Source organism: Taurulus bubalis, assembly GCF_910589615.1.
Source record: "Taurulus bubalis genome assembly, chromosome: 5".
NCBI lineage: Eukaryota > Metazoa > Chordata > Actinopteri > Perciformes > Cottidae > Taurulus > Taurulus bubalis.
The window spans coordinates 8,661,885-8,679,349 of NC_136593.1; the positions used below are offsets into that span (position 1 = coordinate 8,661,885).

The 17,465-nt window shown below is 41.4% G+C and overlaps 1 protein-coding gene across 1 annotated transcript in view; it reads right to left on the reverse strand.

Moving 5' to 3' along the window:
• asic1b (acid-sensing (proton-gated) ion channel 1b) overlaps positions 1-10,341 on the reverse strand; it is a gene marked incomplete at both ends in the record, with an annotated part of 145,521 nt that extends 135,180 nt beyond the window's left edge. Inside the window, 2 exons of the mRNA XM_079217946.1 lie at positions 2,386-2,581; positions 9,980-10,341. Coding sequence (XP_079074072.1) covers positions 2,386-2,581; positions 9,980-10,341 — 558 coding nt within the window. The remainder of the gene's footprint in view (positions 1-2,385; positions 2,582-9,979) is intronic.
• Between the last annotated feature and the right edge of the window lie 7,124 nt (positions 10,342-17,465).

The window sequence follows — 17,465 nt, forward strand, 5'->3', positions numbered from 1 at the left end:
CCATTAGTGTCCGCAGAGCTGTTCAATCCAGGTCCACAACTGTACTAATACAGTGAACCCTGCAAAGCACCATCTGCCATAAGTACAACTAACTACAGAAAATGTTGTCACATCAGCACATTACAGGAGCCCCAGCATGTGGGCCGGGTGCAGACCACTGCTGTACTACATGCTTTTTTTTTTACTGGATATGGGGGGGAGTGTAGGGGGGGGGGGATGAGATTTTCTACCTAAAAGGACCACTGAAGGACACAGAGTGTGAGAGTGGGACCGACACATTTAATAATCCTTTTCTTGCCCTTCTTTCAGACGCACTCTGCACCACATGCATGCTGTTCATCAAACTGGTGCACTGGTCCGAAAGAGCAGCTGGCTTGTGAAGCGCACGTGTAATGTTGCTCTCTTTCTTTACGCATGTGCGTTTACTATTGTGATATTTGTGTGTAAATATCTCAGCGTCTAAAGACCCGATCCTGTTACTGTTCTGGAGGGCGGTGTGGTTTGTAGGGCTGGGGGATAATTTAATACGATAATGTAGTGTCTTTTAATGGAACCATAGCGTCATATATCGAGACATCGTGATACACAATTACGTTGTATGAATTGTTCAAGTAATTAGTTCACACAAGTGCATACAATGTGGTTATTTCATAAAGATGGTGCTATAACGGGATGTATATAGTTATCAAGATAAAAAAAATATCTGGATAGATGATTTTAGACATATTGCCCTGCCATAGTGGTGTGCATAACCTTCTTTATAACAGACAGGGAATACAGGGAGTAGGTCGAAAAGCAAAAAGTAGCATTTTCTGCGTGATGTATCTACTAATGAACGCAAAGAGAAGATATTCATTTATCTATGGGACTTCTTATGAGACCTTTACAAATGTGTATGAGGTCGCAATTATCAGAGGATTCTCAAGAGACGTCAACCTTATCAATACAGTGCCATCATCACGCCACCTGGTCTGGCACGAGCATCTGCTGGATAGTGGCTCCGTCTGGAATAGCTCCCTCTCACACTGCAGGCTGCCGCTGGTTGCAATGTGTGACATTTTATTGTGAGTCCGTTTTTTCTCTTTTGAATTGTGTTATGTAGAAAAGAAAAAAAAGGGCCTTTTTTATTTATTTTATTTCATTTGGACTCCAACAGTCACCTCAAACCATTTTCTTTTATTTTGGAGTGCCCATTTGTCCATCAACATTTGTTGGTGTTCTTTTGCTGTATTTATTAATAATTCCATTTCAGCATTCAGGATGATTTTAGCATTTTCATTATTAAACTGATTCAGGGCTTTTCATTGCAGAAATGTCACTGCCACAACAAGGTGCCCCCCAACCAAAAAAGGATTCCTCTGAATTAAAAAGTACATGTATTCTGAAAGAGTCACTCAAGAAATATCAGCCAACTCTGCAGCTTTCACTGCATTGGATTACGGCCCAGACATTTATGGTTGAGAGTCACCGCACTTATCAACCCTATTTCCAGCAGCTTGAGCAGCCGCAAATAAGCTCTGATAAACAACCTGCATGCAATCCCCAGAACCAAATCACAGACACACACATTTAGATGGTGAAGAAAGCCAAAGTTCAAGCCAATTAACAAGGAAGAATTGCTAATTTCTTGTCTTTGTTTGTAAATGATCTGGTGTGTTACCTACAAAATAAATCAATAATGCAGTCAGTGTCTCTATAAATATAAACAGGTGCTGTGGCTTCAGACAGACAAGTGTTTTGTTGTTGTTTTTTTACTGCTGTCGTGTCTGATGAGTCCATACACTGTACACAAGATTTAGAGGTCACAGAGGTTTCCAGGTAATAACTGGATGTCTGTACAATCCGATAGATGAGAAAAACAAACACTCACAGAAAATCTCCCAAAGCGACAGATTTTTTAACTTCTTACTCGTAACGCAATTGTTGTGCACTGACCCAGGGTTCAGCCAAATACTAAGGTTCAACCTTTTATGAGAGCATTGCTCAACCTTTTAGAGACTGAAGACCAGAGCAATATGACCAGCCTGCAGTCCTTGCAGCCTTGCCGTGTGCGTGGTTGTGTGTCTAAGATGTACACTCAGTGGCCCTTGGCCAATATACACAACGGCCCCCAGTCCCATCCTGAGGGGGGACTGAGAGATCTGGACTGATGAAGGCCCACAGATTGAACTGGCCGTGCAATTCACTGCCTTATATATCCTGCCATGTCATTTCCCAAAAGCAAACGTCAGCAACAATTGCTCAATTGAGATCATGTTATATAGATGTTATAATAAACTCAATCAACGCTGACCTTGCATTACAAACACACTAAGTTGACCATCGCCTTGGCAGGCCTCAGCTGGCCCCGCAGAGGACTTTTAACTGTTGACACGCCTGACTCACCACTTTGAAGTTTTCAGCACTGCACTCCATGCCCCGGTAGTAGCAGGAGAGCAGCATGTCCTTGATGTCGTGGCCCGTTCGGTCGTAGAATTCACGCATGTTGAAGGGACGAGGCTTGTAGTTGACAAAGTCGGCCTTCTCCTTCAGGACCTGCATGACATTTTCCTCCACCATGTGTGGGTCCCGGATCTCATACCTGGACAAAAAGGTTCTGGATTTACTTTATGTGGACATAAGGAAGCAGTTTCACAAATATACACAGATGCACCAATAAACCACGCTGTCTAATTCCTTCATTTTGGCATGAAACCAACTTAACAGCACTGTAATTATATGATTACGTGACAGTGTTTAGTTTTGTTCTACTGTGTTCTCAAATGAATTATATTGTATTAATTCAATCTCAAAATCTCAAGCAAAAGTTGCCTTTTTCTACTTACAAAACATAAGCTGTTCCTCAAATCCACTTTTTAAAAGTGTCATTTGGTAGAAGAGCATTTTTATCAAGTCAATTATCATTAACGTGTAAAAAATGAATAAAGAGGCAGCAAAAAAAAGCATATTTGCTCTCTAACTGAACAACAGGCAAGGTATGTGTGCATGCCAGCCCTCCCAGACCTGCAGTTTGTAAACTCTCACAATATAATGTAATAGTGTTTTTTAAACAGGCAGCCTAGCTGTGGCTTGCCATGAGTGGCGCTGAGTGTGAGGGGGATAGCTCATTAAATAAAAAATGAGAGTGTTTCCTTTAACACAATCATGTTAATCATTCTGCCAAATAATTGGGATTAACTGTGGTGGCAAAGCCTTTTCACGTAGTTAGCATAACAGTGTTCACAGTGAGCCTGCGCACTCTGGAAAAGAGAGAGACTATTTAGCATTTAGCAACAACACTTCACATGGCATCTGCTACAATCTTTTTGCACCGTCTCTCTTTCCTTCACACCAACACACATAAAATACAGAGTACGATTAATTTGCGTGCATCAACACACATCAAACTGAAACTCTGAAACTGCAATGGCGATAGGCCTGCTCAGACAAAGAAAAACACTCAGAGTAATTTATGACATGCCTCTGCTTGACAAGCACCATCAACCTCCAGCACCTGCTCACAGTCATTCAGAGATATAAATTAACCTCAATTAACTAGTGTGGCCCTGCTTGGAGAAAGACGACCCGTGGATGACCCCTGCTGAGCAAAGGGCCATCAGTGGTACAAGCATTCCAAATTATGAAATGCTAAGATTAAGCGCAACTGACAGACACTTATGATAATAATTAGATAGGACACCCAGTCTATCAGAGTGGATGGCACTGTAAAATACTGCATGATGGGGTTTCTTCTCTTAAATGAGCAACACAACTGTTATTCCTTCCACATCTGTTAAATTAGAGCACTGCAAGGAAGTCAGGGAAGGGGTTGTGATATAAGTTCCTGTATTTTTTGTGTAATGTCATAGCAGCAGCCAGCGTATTATATGCTTTATATTGTGTTATTCCAATAATGTTGGGCAACCCAATTAACATGTGCAAACACAAATGAGCCAAAGCCGGAGAAAGCAGCGCTCGAGTTGGAAACCATGAGAGACAGAGAGAGACAAAGACATACCCTTCTCTCCTGACAATAAATCTGTGAATGACTTTGTGGACGCTGACAGCGGAGTTATTTCTCATGAATATGGGCACTATTTCAAACTATAATTGGTGGTAAATCTTAATGTTTTTTTTTTTTAATTCCACAAGGTCAAGCTTTGTCAGTCCTAATGAAGAAGATTGTGTCCCTTGATGATGGGAATAATTTAAGTTGATCCATGAATAAAATGAAATATAACATTCCTTCTCTTGTGAGCACTGCCTTAGTATTCAACTGATGATATATTTTTAACTTGTGTGACTGGAAATGTAATATGTTCCACTGCAGCTACCGTGTTGTTTACCTACTCCGAACAGAATGAAATCAAAATATTCACCATGAGAGACAGCATGAGCTGTAATTTGAAAAGAGGACTCTCTACTGTGCCCATAACACTGAAGAGAGATGGCGATCCATCATGCTTCATGTTTTGTGATGGAGACGATTGGGACTCTTGTTCTGACCCAGAGTTGAATTAAATGCACCACAATATTGTTGTTGAATTCACCACTGCACATGTTTTTCTGAGTATCGTATTTCACACTTCCATTTGAAGTTACAGCTGTCTTCTTTTAATTTCTACTTTTAATCAAAGCAATATCAGAATTGGACGCTTTCCATCAGTTGTTGTTATTAATTCATCTAGCTGTCTTTTGAAACTATATTAATGTAAATGTGTGATCTGGCCTTTTTTTGTGTTTTAATTTAAATGTTTATTACCAAGTGAGATGCATAGGTTTTAGGTGGAGTGACAACTCTGAATAGAGCTCAACACAATCCTACATTAACAGACTCGACTTTATCACACATTATCTATATTTCATCAAAAGGGAAAATTATTTTATTAAATCGAATTTCAAAGACTTGACTTGGTTTTTAGCTCACATTATTACTTTTATGGACTGAAAGTGGAAACTACTCACACAATGCTTAAAAATGATTGCATTTCTCCGCAAATAAGTTGTTAGAGAGAAACATGTTCATATTGTTTAACCGTGTTATAATTTAGGATTAAAGTAAAGTTTCCAGTTTCCACAATGTTTGTATTTTTTAATGAATGTTATATTCAATGCACACAATTTTGACCGACTTTTATATAAATCAGCTCGATACATCAAAAGATGGAATAGTAATTGCAGTAAAAGCACAATTTACCCTTTGCTAAGCCCCGCCCCCTGCTGCTGTCTTCGGCAAGTGGTCAGAGCTACCATGGAGCCTGCACTCAGAAACTGCACTACCTGCAATGATCATCTAATTTTTGATAAAAGAAAAAGCGATTCCAGAGAGAAGCAGACAGAAGGACCTACACAATGTGTTTGAAGGATAAATCCAGGATGTCACACTGACTCGAAAACAGGTGAAAAGATAAAAAAAATAGAAGCTAAAGCCTTCAGATCACGGTGCTAAAGTCGTAGCTGGCCGATGCTGCGACGCTATGATTGGCCAGTTTGCATTCGAGGGGCAGAACTTAGCAAAGGGTCAATTGACCAGAGACAGGAATGTGGAGGAAAATGGCCCTGAAAACTATAAGATCAAATCACACATGCCAGTCTCTTTGCTAAAAAGACTAGTGCAGTGCTCCGTCCCCAACAGTGACTACATTGTCATGCTTTGTTCTAATAAGAAGATACAGCCTGTTGTGGTGTATTCTGAACTTAATTGAATTGTATCCTCAGCCTCTGTCTCATAAGCAACACAAAGCTGCCAGGAGAGCACTTAAGACGCTGTGCTCAGATTCCCGAGTCAGGAGGCTTTAGTTGAAGCGCATACAATCACAATAATATGGGTAGATTTTTAATATTGCCCTGCCACAGCTCCCTAAAGCAATCACAGCAAATTCGCTACGTAAGGGCGGGGATGACTCAATTGGATTATGGGCCACAAGCACTTTAATTTTCTTGTGGGGACTGAAACGAATGAAAGAGCATCTGCATCACTTTGCAACCTCACTCTGAGGAGTGAGTAAACACTGGCAACCACTGACTTTCAGAGGGAACTTTGACAGTGAGGCTGTGGTCTGGATTTCAAACCCTGAGTTGGAATTTTCCTCCGTAGCAGGTCATTCTACCACGGTGTTACATTGGCGTTGATACCACAGGATCCGTGACATAACAATGAACACATCTTGATATAATCTCAGGTAATTATCCAATTAGCGCTAATTGAACGCATACACTACAGAGGATCGGATTGTTTGTGCAGTGTCCTTGAAAATGAATAACTGATGTGATTCCTGGTAGCAGAGTTTTGATGATCACATCGTAATCACGGTGCACCTGTGACACAGCTATTACGCCACTTTGGGCGAGATCATGAAGATGCAAACTAGGGCCACGGAGAGGTGAAGCCAACCCAAACAAATCAGTTTGTTTGATAAGCTAAATACAGCACAATGATTGTTCAAATGATCTTTTAAAAACCTTGACCGAACACTAAACCGCCTACTTATGTCTTCCAAATGACAATCTCCTCTGTGATCATCAGTCACAATACAAATGCAAATTGACCAACATTTGAATAATCAGCTTTAGAAGGAACTCTTTGTATTTTCAGTGTGATGATCTGGCCTCGCCATGTCCTCTCCCGAGCACATTTTACACCAGTAACATCCTGATTAGGGCCTGTGATCTTGCTGGGACAAATAACTCGGCCAAAGTTATCGAGCGTCAATTTTTGTGGCACTTTTCACACCACTCATGTGAATTTAGAGCATGTTTGCAAGCTCAGGAAACATGTTAAAGCTTGCAAACTGTGTAAGCAAAAGACTCGCTTCTCTGACTTTCATGAGCTGATCCAACACTTTTATGCCGCATACACCACATAAACAGCACCTTTTCAAAAACGCCCTTTATTCTGTTAATTATCATATAATTGCCCTTGCAACTTAATATAAACAGAAATTGAGCAATTTACTCGTAATGTTGCGCACTGCCGAGTGTGACTTCAACCTGCAAGAACACATTGAGAAAGCAGTGCAGAGCCTGCTGGAGTGGAGTAAGTTAGGTCACTTCATAATAGCTCAGTTATAAACTTCAGCATGTAAGACAGTCGGGCATTACAGTAAGGGTGGATAGGAGTGGGGGGGGGGGGGGGGGGAATATTGATTCTTAGATGCATCACAATTCTCTCTTGAACTATTATGAGTCATGGAGTCACTGAGGAACGCGAGATAGAAGAGAAGTTTATATCATCTATTTGCGAAGGTTGTTATGTCACATGGCTCAGAACATGCTGAATTCTGTGTTTTACTACGAGGATGCTGCTCCAGGCCCGATTTTTTTTTTCTCCTGTTTCTGTTTCGGTTCTCTTTGCAATGCTGGGAAATGTGACCCTCCAGCTGACACATCCCTTCTATTTGTTACTAATATTGAATTAATAAAAGATAATGGAAGCAAATGCATCTGTTTTTTTAATATGAATCATTACAAATAATCAGTGTTTAAAAAAATAGATTGTCAAAGTGCGAAAAAAATAAATCATATATGAAAAGAATGTGTATGCATCAAGATGAATTGATGATCGAATCGTAGCGATCTAAATCGGAATCAAATCGTGAGGTAATTAAAAAAAAACTAATATCAAGAAGCTTACCTATGTTTAATATAAAAGCAGTGTCTACTAGTGTTATTTTTCAATAAAAAGTTCTTAGATTCAAGTCAACCCAATTATTTTGTTTTTTCCCTCAAAAGCCTTGATCACTGAGATATTTTTCTACCTCTGTGAAACTATCACAGTCAGACCTGCTAACAAATCTGGCATTATCATCATTTAAGAAAACATCACATGAAGAACCAATCTCTGAGTGGAGGAGGAGTAAGGAGACGTCTCCCCCAAAGGCCAAAAGTAACAGTCGGGGCAAGAAGCAGTGAGAGAGATGTGAGGGTGTTAATCAGCGGGACAAGTCTGTAGCTTAACAAACAGTACTAATTACACAAGGATAAAGACTTGTTCATCACATAGCTTACGAGACACAAGTTAATTGCCTCTGCTTGCCCTCCTCCTCTCCATCTAAAGTCATCTCGTTCCAAAGTCATTTGGAGCGGTTGCTGCTTTCATTTGCCCAGCTTCCTCCTTCTTTGTTCGTTTAGTGTTTTTTCTTCAAATAAATCTCACCTCATACGGAAATCTGGCTGAACCTGCACTGATTGATAAAAGAGGTGCAAGCTTATGTTAATATTTCAATGGTTTGCCACTACAGCTGACAGTACAAACACAGGGAAACAATATCACATAGGATGTAAGCACACTGGTTGAAAATCTATACCCTCCAAAGCACTAGAACTGCAGTCCCGAGTGATGTAATCTATTGCTTTTAGCCTGTAATATGGAGGCATATATAGAGGTCACAGAGGAACAATATTTGATATGAAAACAGGGAATAGGATTTATGTCATTCTAGCATGTACCACGGAGGTACTCTCCAACTGTGCCTTTGGCTGCAGAGCTGTGTGGATCAATACACTAAAAATACACTGACTAATGTGTTCAAGATGGTATTTAGACATGCTTGTATGTAGTAGATCTTTCATCTTGCAGTAACCCGTGTCTGTGCTCGTGAGAATCGAACCGCTACAGCTGTGAATACAGAGTCAAGGACGGTTATCCATATAGTACTGGCAGACGTGAGCAGAATAAGCTGGGTGGCCCAGAAAATAAAAAGTGAAGAAATTTTAAGTCTAAAGTTTCAACAGTCAACGGTGAGCTTGTCATGGCTGCCGAAAAAGACTAAATGATCAAAGCAGAGCAGAAAGCAACAAGTGTAAAGGGAAGGGGAGGCAGTTGTGAATCACACACAAACGTCTCTCCACACTTTGTCAGCGAGGGATTTAGAAATCTACTTGTCTCCTTATCCAATATTGAGATATTCGTATCACATGAACTGTAAAATGATGAGGCAAGGAATTGCACCAGCGGCATTTTCTCATTTCTCATTTTATATTAACTACTTGGAATTAGAAACAGCTCATCCATTATCTGTTACCTGGGGGATTCACGAGATATGTGATACAAATGTGCTCCTTTTTTCTTTTTACAAATACTGTATAAACATATCTCAACAGATTGATGTAAGGGGTATATTAAATGTTGTCTGATGCAGTTTCAAATACAACAGCTTATATGCAAGTGTGGATTTCCGCTGACATGATAAGGTCACTTAATTATTACATAATCAACTATATTACTGATCCGTTTTAGACAAACCCCTCATCTGTACCCCTTTTCTTCCCAATTTCCCCAGGCTGAGGTCAGTCCAAGTTCATATTCGCTGAGAGCCTTAAAAGGTTTTGCATGCTTCGTCCATGTTGTTTGTGCATCTCCTGGTGGCCTTACAGTGACAACCAGTGAGACAGCCAGCTGTTAAAACACTGCTTTGCACTTCCATGTGACATGTAAGATGTCACCTGAGACAATTCAGACATCAAAGAAAAACTAAGGTTACATTTTCACAAGACTCAAAAGTTCAAATTCCACTTGTACCTTGTATATTAAACTGCTGGGCCTAACAAGTAAATCACCAGTGATACAGAGTACTACTAAAAAGGGAGTTATGTGGTATTTAGTCAGTGGGTTCAGAGATTTTGTGATTTACTGGTTCTCATTTCATTTTTTTAGAAAAAAGAACAGTAACTGCGGTAGAATGTATCAAATTTCAAAATTTCCCTGAGGTAAAACCATATCATCCAAGCAGCATGTCTGTTTTCTTTAGGACTATGTGTGCTGAATACTGGTTACTTCTCAAGCCATAGAGGAAAACCAAGTGCTATAGGTGAGGTGGTGCTCGAAAGGAAATGTCTGCTCGCCTCGAGCTGGTCTTTGACATCATGTACACCAACAGGTAGAGCTACAGCTACAGGCAGCCCTTATCACACAAGTAAAGTGCATGGGAACCACACACACACACACACACACACACACACACATACACGCACACGCGCGCACGCGCACGTGCGCACACACCTGCTGTTGAGCAAGGCGAGAAGCTCCCCTGCGTGGTACAGGTCGTTGCGCGTCACCCGGCTGAAGCGGAAGGAGTTGAGGTTGCAGAAGGTGACGGAGGGGAACAGCATACTCGGAGCCGCCACCTCGTCCAGCTTGGTGACATGGGGGTACTGGAAGTAGAACTGCACTCGGTCCACACACACCAGCACCAACACACTCATGGAGCTCAAGAAGAACAAAATCCACAGGCTGCGCTTGATACACATCCGCTCATATGTGAAGATGTGCGAGATGCCATGCAGCGTGGACCTGGTGGCGAAAACTTCAACGGGAGCCGGCTCCTTGTAGTCCATGTCCTCCGAGTCCGCTTTGAGCTCCATTGTGTTCCCGGGATGAGTTTAGATGAACGAAGGATTTGGGATTGCAAACCGGGGGGAAAGTGTCTATATAGATATGCAGATGCTTTATTCACGTGAAGGAGGTTCGTATCTGCAAGTTCACGCCCTTCTACGCATGTGTTTCTCATGCAGGCTGCGAGATGTCGCGTCACTGACAGCCGGCACAAAAAAGAAAAAGAAAAAAAAATCCCAATAATCAAAGCATTTGAACCCCCCACCCCCCTCTCCCCCCAATTATATATCCTCAAAACGCCCGGTCCTTACATGGAAACACTTGGAGAAAGTACAGATGGGAAAGCAGGTGGAGTTCCTTGGTTGGGGGTCACAGTTCCATAAACGCACGGTGTGCAGTGCGCATGGAAAGATGCCAAACGCCGTCCTCTCCGCGCACACTTCTGTAATATCACCGAGTTGATATGTGGCTTCCACGCATCAAAACAACAAAAGCAAAAGCAAATGGCAGTTCTGAGATTAAAACAAAAACAAACAAAACACAGATCACGGTTGAGGAGGAAGAAATTAAACGGACAAAATCACCTCTGCTAGGCAAACAGGGACATCTGAGAAAATCAAAGCGGCTGTAACGTTATACTCTCTCTCCATCCCTCTCTCTCTCTCTCCCTCTCTCTCTCTCTCTCTCTCTCTCCCTCTCTCTCTCTGTGTGTGTGTGTGTGTGGTGGAACAGAGTACCCTCGCTACATAGCTGTCCCTGCTCCTCATATGCGATCGGAACACGTGCCGATGAACAAATAGCCGCTGATTTCTCTCCCGTTGGCGTTTCAAGAGCAGTCGTCCGGGGTCTCCTGGGTGTTTTCGCCACAGCCAGAAAGAAACAGCTGCATCACAGAGGAGCTGGGTCTGTCAGAAAGCTGCCTCGGTGCGCCTCTCTGCTCGCTCGCATCCATTGCCTCCTCCACAACAATGCGGGGATAATTACTCCGGTTTCATTTGGATCCCCCGCTGGTTCCTCCTTGAATAAGAGTGTGCTACCTGGGCACAAACATATAATACCGCCCGAACCGCTACGAAATCCGGGGAAAGCACCTCAGAGGTGATCGCGGATTGCCGGGATCAATTAAATTTGCCCCGAACAGGAGAGAGCACGGATAGGACGACGCCGGGTGACGGAGTCCAGCGTCGGTGTCACTTCAGCAATGCATGTATTTAGTCTAGAGGGGAGGTAATGCTCGTGTTCTGCGCGAATGGCGACACAGTATGACTCAAACAAATGTCATTAATGTTACCTCTCAGCATTACCTTCACTGACCTGTTCCCTCTCAACGTTACCTTCACTGCCCTGTTCCCTCTCATGTTACCTTCACTGACCTGTTCCCTCTCAGCATTACCTTCACTGACCTGTTCCCTCTCAACGTTACCTTCACTGCCCTGTTCCCTCTCATGTTACCTTCACTGACCTGTTCCCTCTCAACATTACCTTCATTGCCTTGTTCCCTCTCAACGTTACCTTCACTGCCTTGTTCCCTCTTAACGTTACCTTCACTGCCTTGTTCCCTCTCAACGTTACCTTCACTGCCTTGTTCCCTCTCAACGTTACCTTCACTGCCCTGTTCCCTCTCATGTTCCCTTCACTGACCTGTTCCCTCTCAACATTACCTTCACTGGCCTGTTACCTTTCAACGTAACCTTCACTGCCTTGTTCTCTCTCAACGTTGCCTTCACTGTCCTGTTCCCTCTTAGCCTTACCTTTACTGTCTTGTTCCCTTTCAACGTTACCTTTACTGTCCTGTTCCCTCTTAGCCTTACCTTTACTGTCTTGTTCCCTTTCAACGTTACCTTTACTGTCCTGTTCCCTCTTAGCCTTACCTTTACTGTCTTGTTCCCTTTCAACGTTACCTTCACTGCCTTGTTCTCTCTCAACGTTACCTTCACTGCCCTGTCCCCTCTCAGCCATGTTCCTCTGGAAGTCCTCTGAGTTAACGACAGCTTACATGACTAGAAACTATAGTAGCATCATGTTTTAATTTGGCTGAAAGTTATTCTATTCATTTAATGACAACACATTAGCTTATCATTTATAGGACATGTAAATTGAATCATTCAACATATGGAGTAGGTTTTGTGTTGTAAAGCACAAGCAAGCTGTTGTATTCACCTACAATTATAGTTAAACCATATTCTCAATGTACTCCTCTGGTGGGCCTTTGAGCTCAAATGTAAGATGATACAACATGATACAATATTGATTTATTAATTGTATGTAGAGAACAACTGACGAAGGGCAAGATGGAAACTAATGTATTGGCCCCTTTGTGCAAAACACAACATTCAAGAAAATGATTTACACAACATTTCACAAAACATAGGTCGTGTAGGCTAAAATAAGATTCACAAAAATGTTAGCATATTACTAAACATTGTAATAGGATGTTTCTGTATGACTTAAAAGACCTCCATTTTCCATGCTGCAATTTCATTTGAGTATTTGTTATTTACAGACAAGTAGGTAAAACATCCTTCAGTACAAAGTGTGTAGTGTTCAGGGCTAATGATGAGGACCAGAGTTGAAATGAAAATTACTTTTATTTTTTTGGGTGAAGAGGCCTGAAACAGGACTTGAGAGTGTGTTCATTTGTCTTAAATTCAAAAGAGTAAACATTGGGTCTCGGTGCTTAACGGGCAGGGATGAAATTGAAAAGGTTACAGCAGACTGATGCGCTTCTTGAGCAGACCAGATAGGAGCACTTGGCCAGCTTGAAGTGGATGCCTCCCATCAGGGCACAAACATATTCTCGTTTAATAAAGGTTCCAAAAAGTGGCACTTTAGCACTTAGAGACCCGTAATGAAGGACGTACTGCTCACAGAAAATGTAACTAAAACACACAAAAAAAACATAAAATAGACGAGTAGCACATTACGTTGGCGTTAGATATGTATCAAAATCATTATACGATATATGTGATCCATTATAAATACGTATAGTTTTTTAAATAGAAAACAAAGACGAGTTCAAAGCGTACCAGTGTACAGCTGACACACATCTGTATTGACACTCACATTACTTATTTGTAAACAAATGCACATATTTGTTTGTTTGTGTGTTTTATTCAGTCAATCACTACAATACAATGCGATATTATATATAATATACATAACAGAAAGACTGAAAAGGTATAGATAGAAGAAAAAAATGCTTATATATTCCTATCCTACACATACATACATCTTCCATATACATGCATTTCATTCCTACAGCACTGTACACAGCAACTCTTCACCACTGTACATATCCTCAAGCACTCAAACACATACGCAAACTTAGTGTACACACACAAATTCCACACACACACACATGTACATGCCACACATTTACGCATGTCTGTACATGGTTGCACACATACACACAGTTGTACACAGGCTCACACAAATCCCTGAACAAATCTATTTTCTCTCCTGACCAATTCTCTGTAGTTGACTGAATGGAACATCCAAATATGTCAGAGCGAGCGAGTGAGCCAAACACAGGCAGTAAGGCAGATGTGTCGCAAGACTGCCACTGCCAAATGTGTCATAGAAACCTTATTGCCAGGAGGCGAGGGGAGCTCACCCATGAAATTGTTCATAATGCGCACATAATTGCCATTTGCCATAGTATTGACTGTGACAATGTGGCAGTCATCTATAAAGCCGGCATCTTGTATTGATCAGCAGTGCTGGGAAGATGAGCCATGCTCCGTTCCAGCGAGGTGGCGTGAATTCTGGGTAGACATTGTGCGTGCGTGAGCTTGAAACTCGATATTAAATTACCGACGTACATTTTGATATTAGGTGCCGGGATGTGAGCTTACCCAAATGTAGCTTTCATCATGTTGTTCGTTAGTGCCACAATGATGCTCACTGAGAGGATATTTATATCTACTTACATTATTCTTCGGAATATGATAGTGTGATGTTCCTCAGAGATACCAGGGTGAATAGGCCTTTCTGTCAAAGTCCTTTTTCAGTGCAGCTTTCTTTGGTTCAGCTTTGCCTCGACTCTCCAGCTGTCTCGGTCTGCTAATTAATATAGTTCCACCCATTCGCATCATGGAAGCGATGCTTTACTTTACAAAAGACATTTAGGAGATCTCAAAAGTTGAAGTCAGATTTATTGGCAGCATGTCTTCTGTTCCCTGAATAAATAATTACTTAATTATACAAAGAGATGATCAAGTATAAGGGAGTATAAAATATAAACCACTGTACATATCCAATCACTCCATATAGCAGTTATCTTAGTGCTTCAGTAAGTGAGAGAGCTCTTAAAAAGATATTTCAAATGCAGAATGGAACATGTCGCTATCAAACTGATCACATTGCCTTTTAATACAATTATATAGACTTCAACTAAATCGGAGTTATTAGTGTTGCAATATTGCTACAGTATAAGTAGTGCTTTAAATCAGTAGTTATTGTAAACACAGGAGTAATGCAGGCCTGTTCTTCAATTATTGTGACAACAAAGTCTTTGCTTCACCCAACAAATTGAGTTTTCCTGCTGAAAACCTGCTTATATTGACTACAAGTATTAAGTTGTAAATGTGTCAACCAGTTAATACATGTGCAGTGCTAAAAATAATGGTAACACATTTTAAATCATTACCACTAAATATTTGCTCAATGTTATATAATGCAAACTGTTTCAACACAGATCAGTGCATTATGTACATACTGTATAGAGAATAATAGAAAATTGTATGGACATATGGAAAAATGGTTCATGTTAGGGCAACAAGAGGTTTGTCTCCTTAACACTTTGTGAGGTCGAGTCTTCTTTAATATTTCATTTGGATTACACCAGTGGTGAGAGTAGCTTTACACACATGGGGAGATTATACAATCTCTCCTCTCCTCTCTCTCTCGTGTGCTCCTTTCCTCTCAACTCACTCCATGCAGATTGGCTTTTACTTTGGCCAAGGCTACGTAGTGTGCCAAACCAACTCAGTGGGAGCTGGCAGTGAATATGAATACACTCAGGGGTCCCATTGACAAGTCTCTTTAGTTATAATTGGGCAAGCAGGACACTGAGGGAGCAAGAGGCTCTTGACCCTGATGATGAGTCCATCTCTAGCCCACACCTAGGACCAGCTTCCAAGCAACTGTTGTCTTGGCGCTGCTCCACAGGATGACATCATCAGAAGGTGACAGACAAGGTCTTCATGGACAGATGGTCATTAGATCTAATAATCACTATCTGCAGGTTAAAGCCCAGACAAAAGCATGCTACCCTATGGGCAATAATCATTATCAGTCAAGGACGCCTTTATCGACATCGGGGGAATCTATCAACAGGCAATGTTTTTCAACTTCCCAGGCCCTGTAAACTGTTATTATGCTGCAGATGTGAATCCAAGAGCAAACAATTACAGGCTAATGCTCGGCAGGAAGTTCACAATCCTCAAATCTACGTTTCATGTCGACAACAGCCTGCCGACAATTTTCGAGCAATACTTACTTGGGTAAAATACATGGCCACTCTTGCTTTGATTCTCAAGTTTGACAAGCGCCAGCTTGGTGACTAAATGTGAAGGGGGAATTTGGAGCTGATGCTAAAAGGCCGAGCCATTATATCTGAAGCCTCTTTGATATCGGCTTCTATCTGGCACAGCTGAATGACATGGTGAATTGCAATTTGTGGGTGAGCAGGTAGTGGCTTGTCACCCCTGCTATTTGTAGCGCTCTTAGAGTGGTTGATTGTGTCTGAACATGGGTTATTCATCTGTGTCTTCAATTCGATACAGCATCAGGTCTCTCCGCCGGGAGATTGATTCCCTGCCGCTGGAAGAAAAGTTAGAGAATCATCATCCAAAAACTTTGTGAACTAACAGCCTCGGGCTCGATCCATGATGAGTGCCATGAGATATTTGGAGAGCTGGTAATGCAAGACCTTTCCACTTATTTTCACACTGGCTGTGTTGACATTTGATCAAATCGAGGCAGCAGAAAAGAAAATAACAGTCAAATGTTTGCATTGTTGCGAGTATTTTGGCTCTCAGGCAGATCCTCTTTCACCACTGACGTCTGAAACAACACTTTTACGTTTGAGATTTGAAGTCAACGATGGCACTACTTTATATTTTTCACGAGGAAAACACGCTGCTCAGAAACGCTGCTGATTGCGTATTTGGTGATGACTTGTGAGCTCATTACTGAGACATGTTTTTGAGTGATTAGCTATTGTCCACAGCTGAAGCCCCATTTTGGCACAGCATGGGAACTCCGCCTCAGTCTCCTGCACACAGACTTCCACTCTCATGAGGAGTGCAAAAGAACATTTAAATTAGCCTTCAGGAGGAAATAATCCTAATGACTTCTTTTCATTAACAACTAATTAAATATTCACATGCCAGCTCCCCCCATCACCCCTTCTTTGTCTCTGTCTCTTATTTCATTGGTGGTCTGCTGCCCAGTATTCTGCTGTACTTGAGAGGAAGGCACATGTAAACTGTATTGTGCCACTGCATGTGTGAGATATGGGCTTAGCAAAATGGGCACCTAGTTCATAATGACATGGAAGGAATTAGTTTTCATTGAAGGGATAATTGAAAATTAAATCACCAGCAATTACATTTTATAGCTGACCACTAAGAGTGCTTATAGGGATACTTATTGTGAATGAATATTGAAACTGCACATGTGAAATGCCAAGGAACTTTCTCAATAAAATTAATCAGGAAGCCAAAGACAGAGACATAGGGAATATACTTGGTAAAGACATTTTGAGATGCCCTTTTTTATGATTTACCAAGCAGCTGGCTGGTGCACATGGGGCCCAATCAATAGCTTTAACTCATAATGTTAGCTCTGTAGGACAGAATGAAATACAGAGGCAAGAGCTGAGTAAAGCCCTCCACTGCTCTTAAGAATGGAAGACGGGAAACATGAGTGTGAATGTGCCAGTTAAGGAGAGCAGGAGAAGAAAAACACTGTTGCATCCTGCAACAAGGTTATGCACAGTTCATCAAAAGTTAGCTTTGCAGCATAACTATAATAAGTTTAGCTCTGCCTCGCCGCAGCTACAAATATATACATATATATATATATATAAATATATATATATGAATATTAAAGTCTTTTAAATATAAAACTGAAGGGGGTAATCATGTAT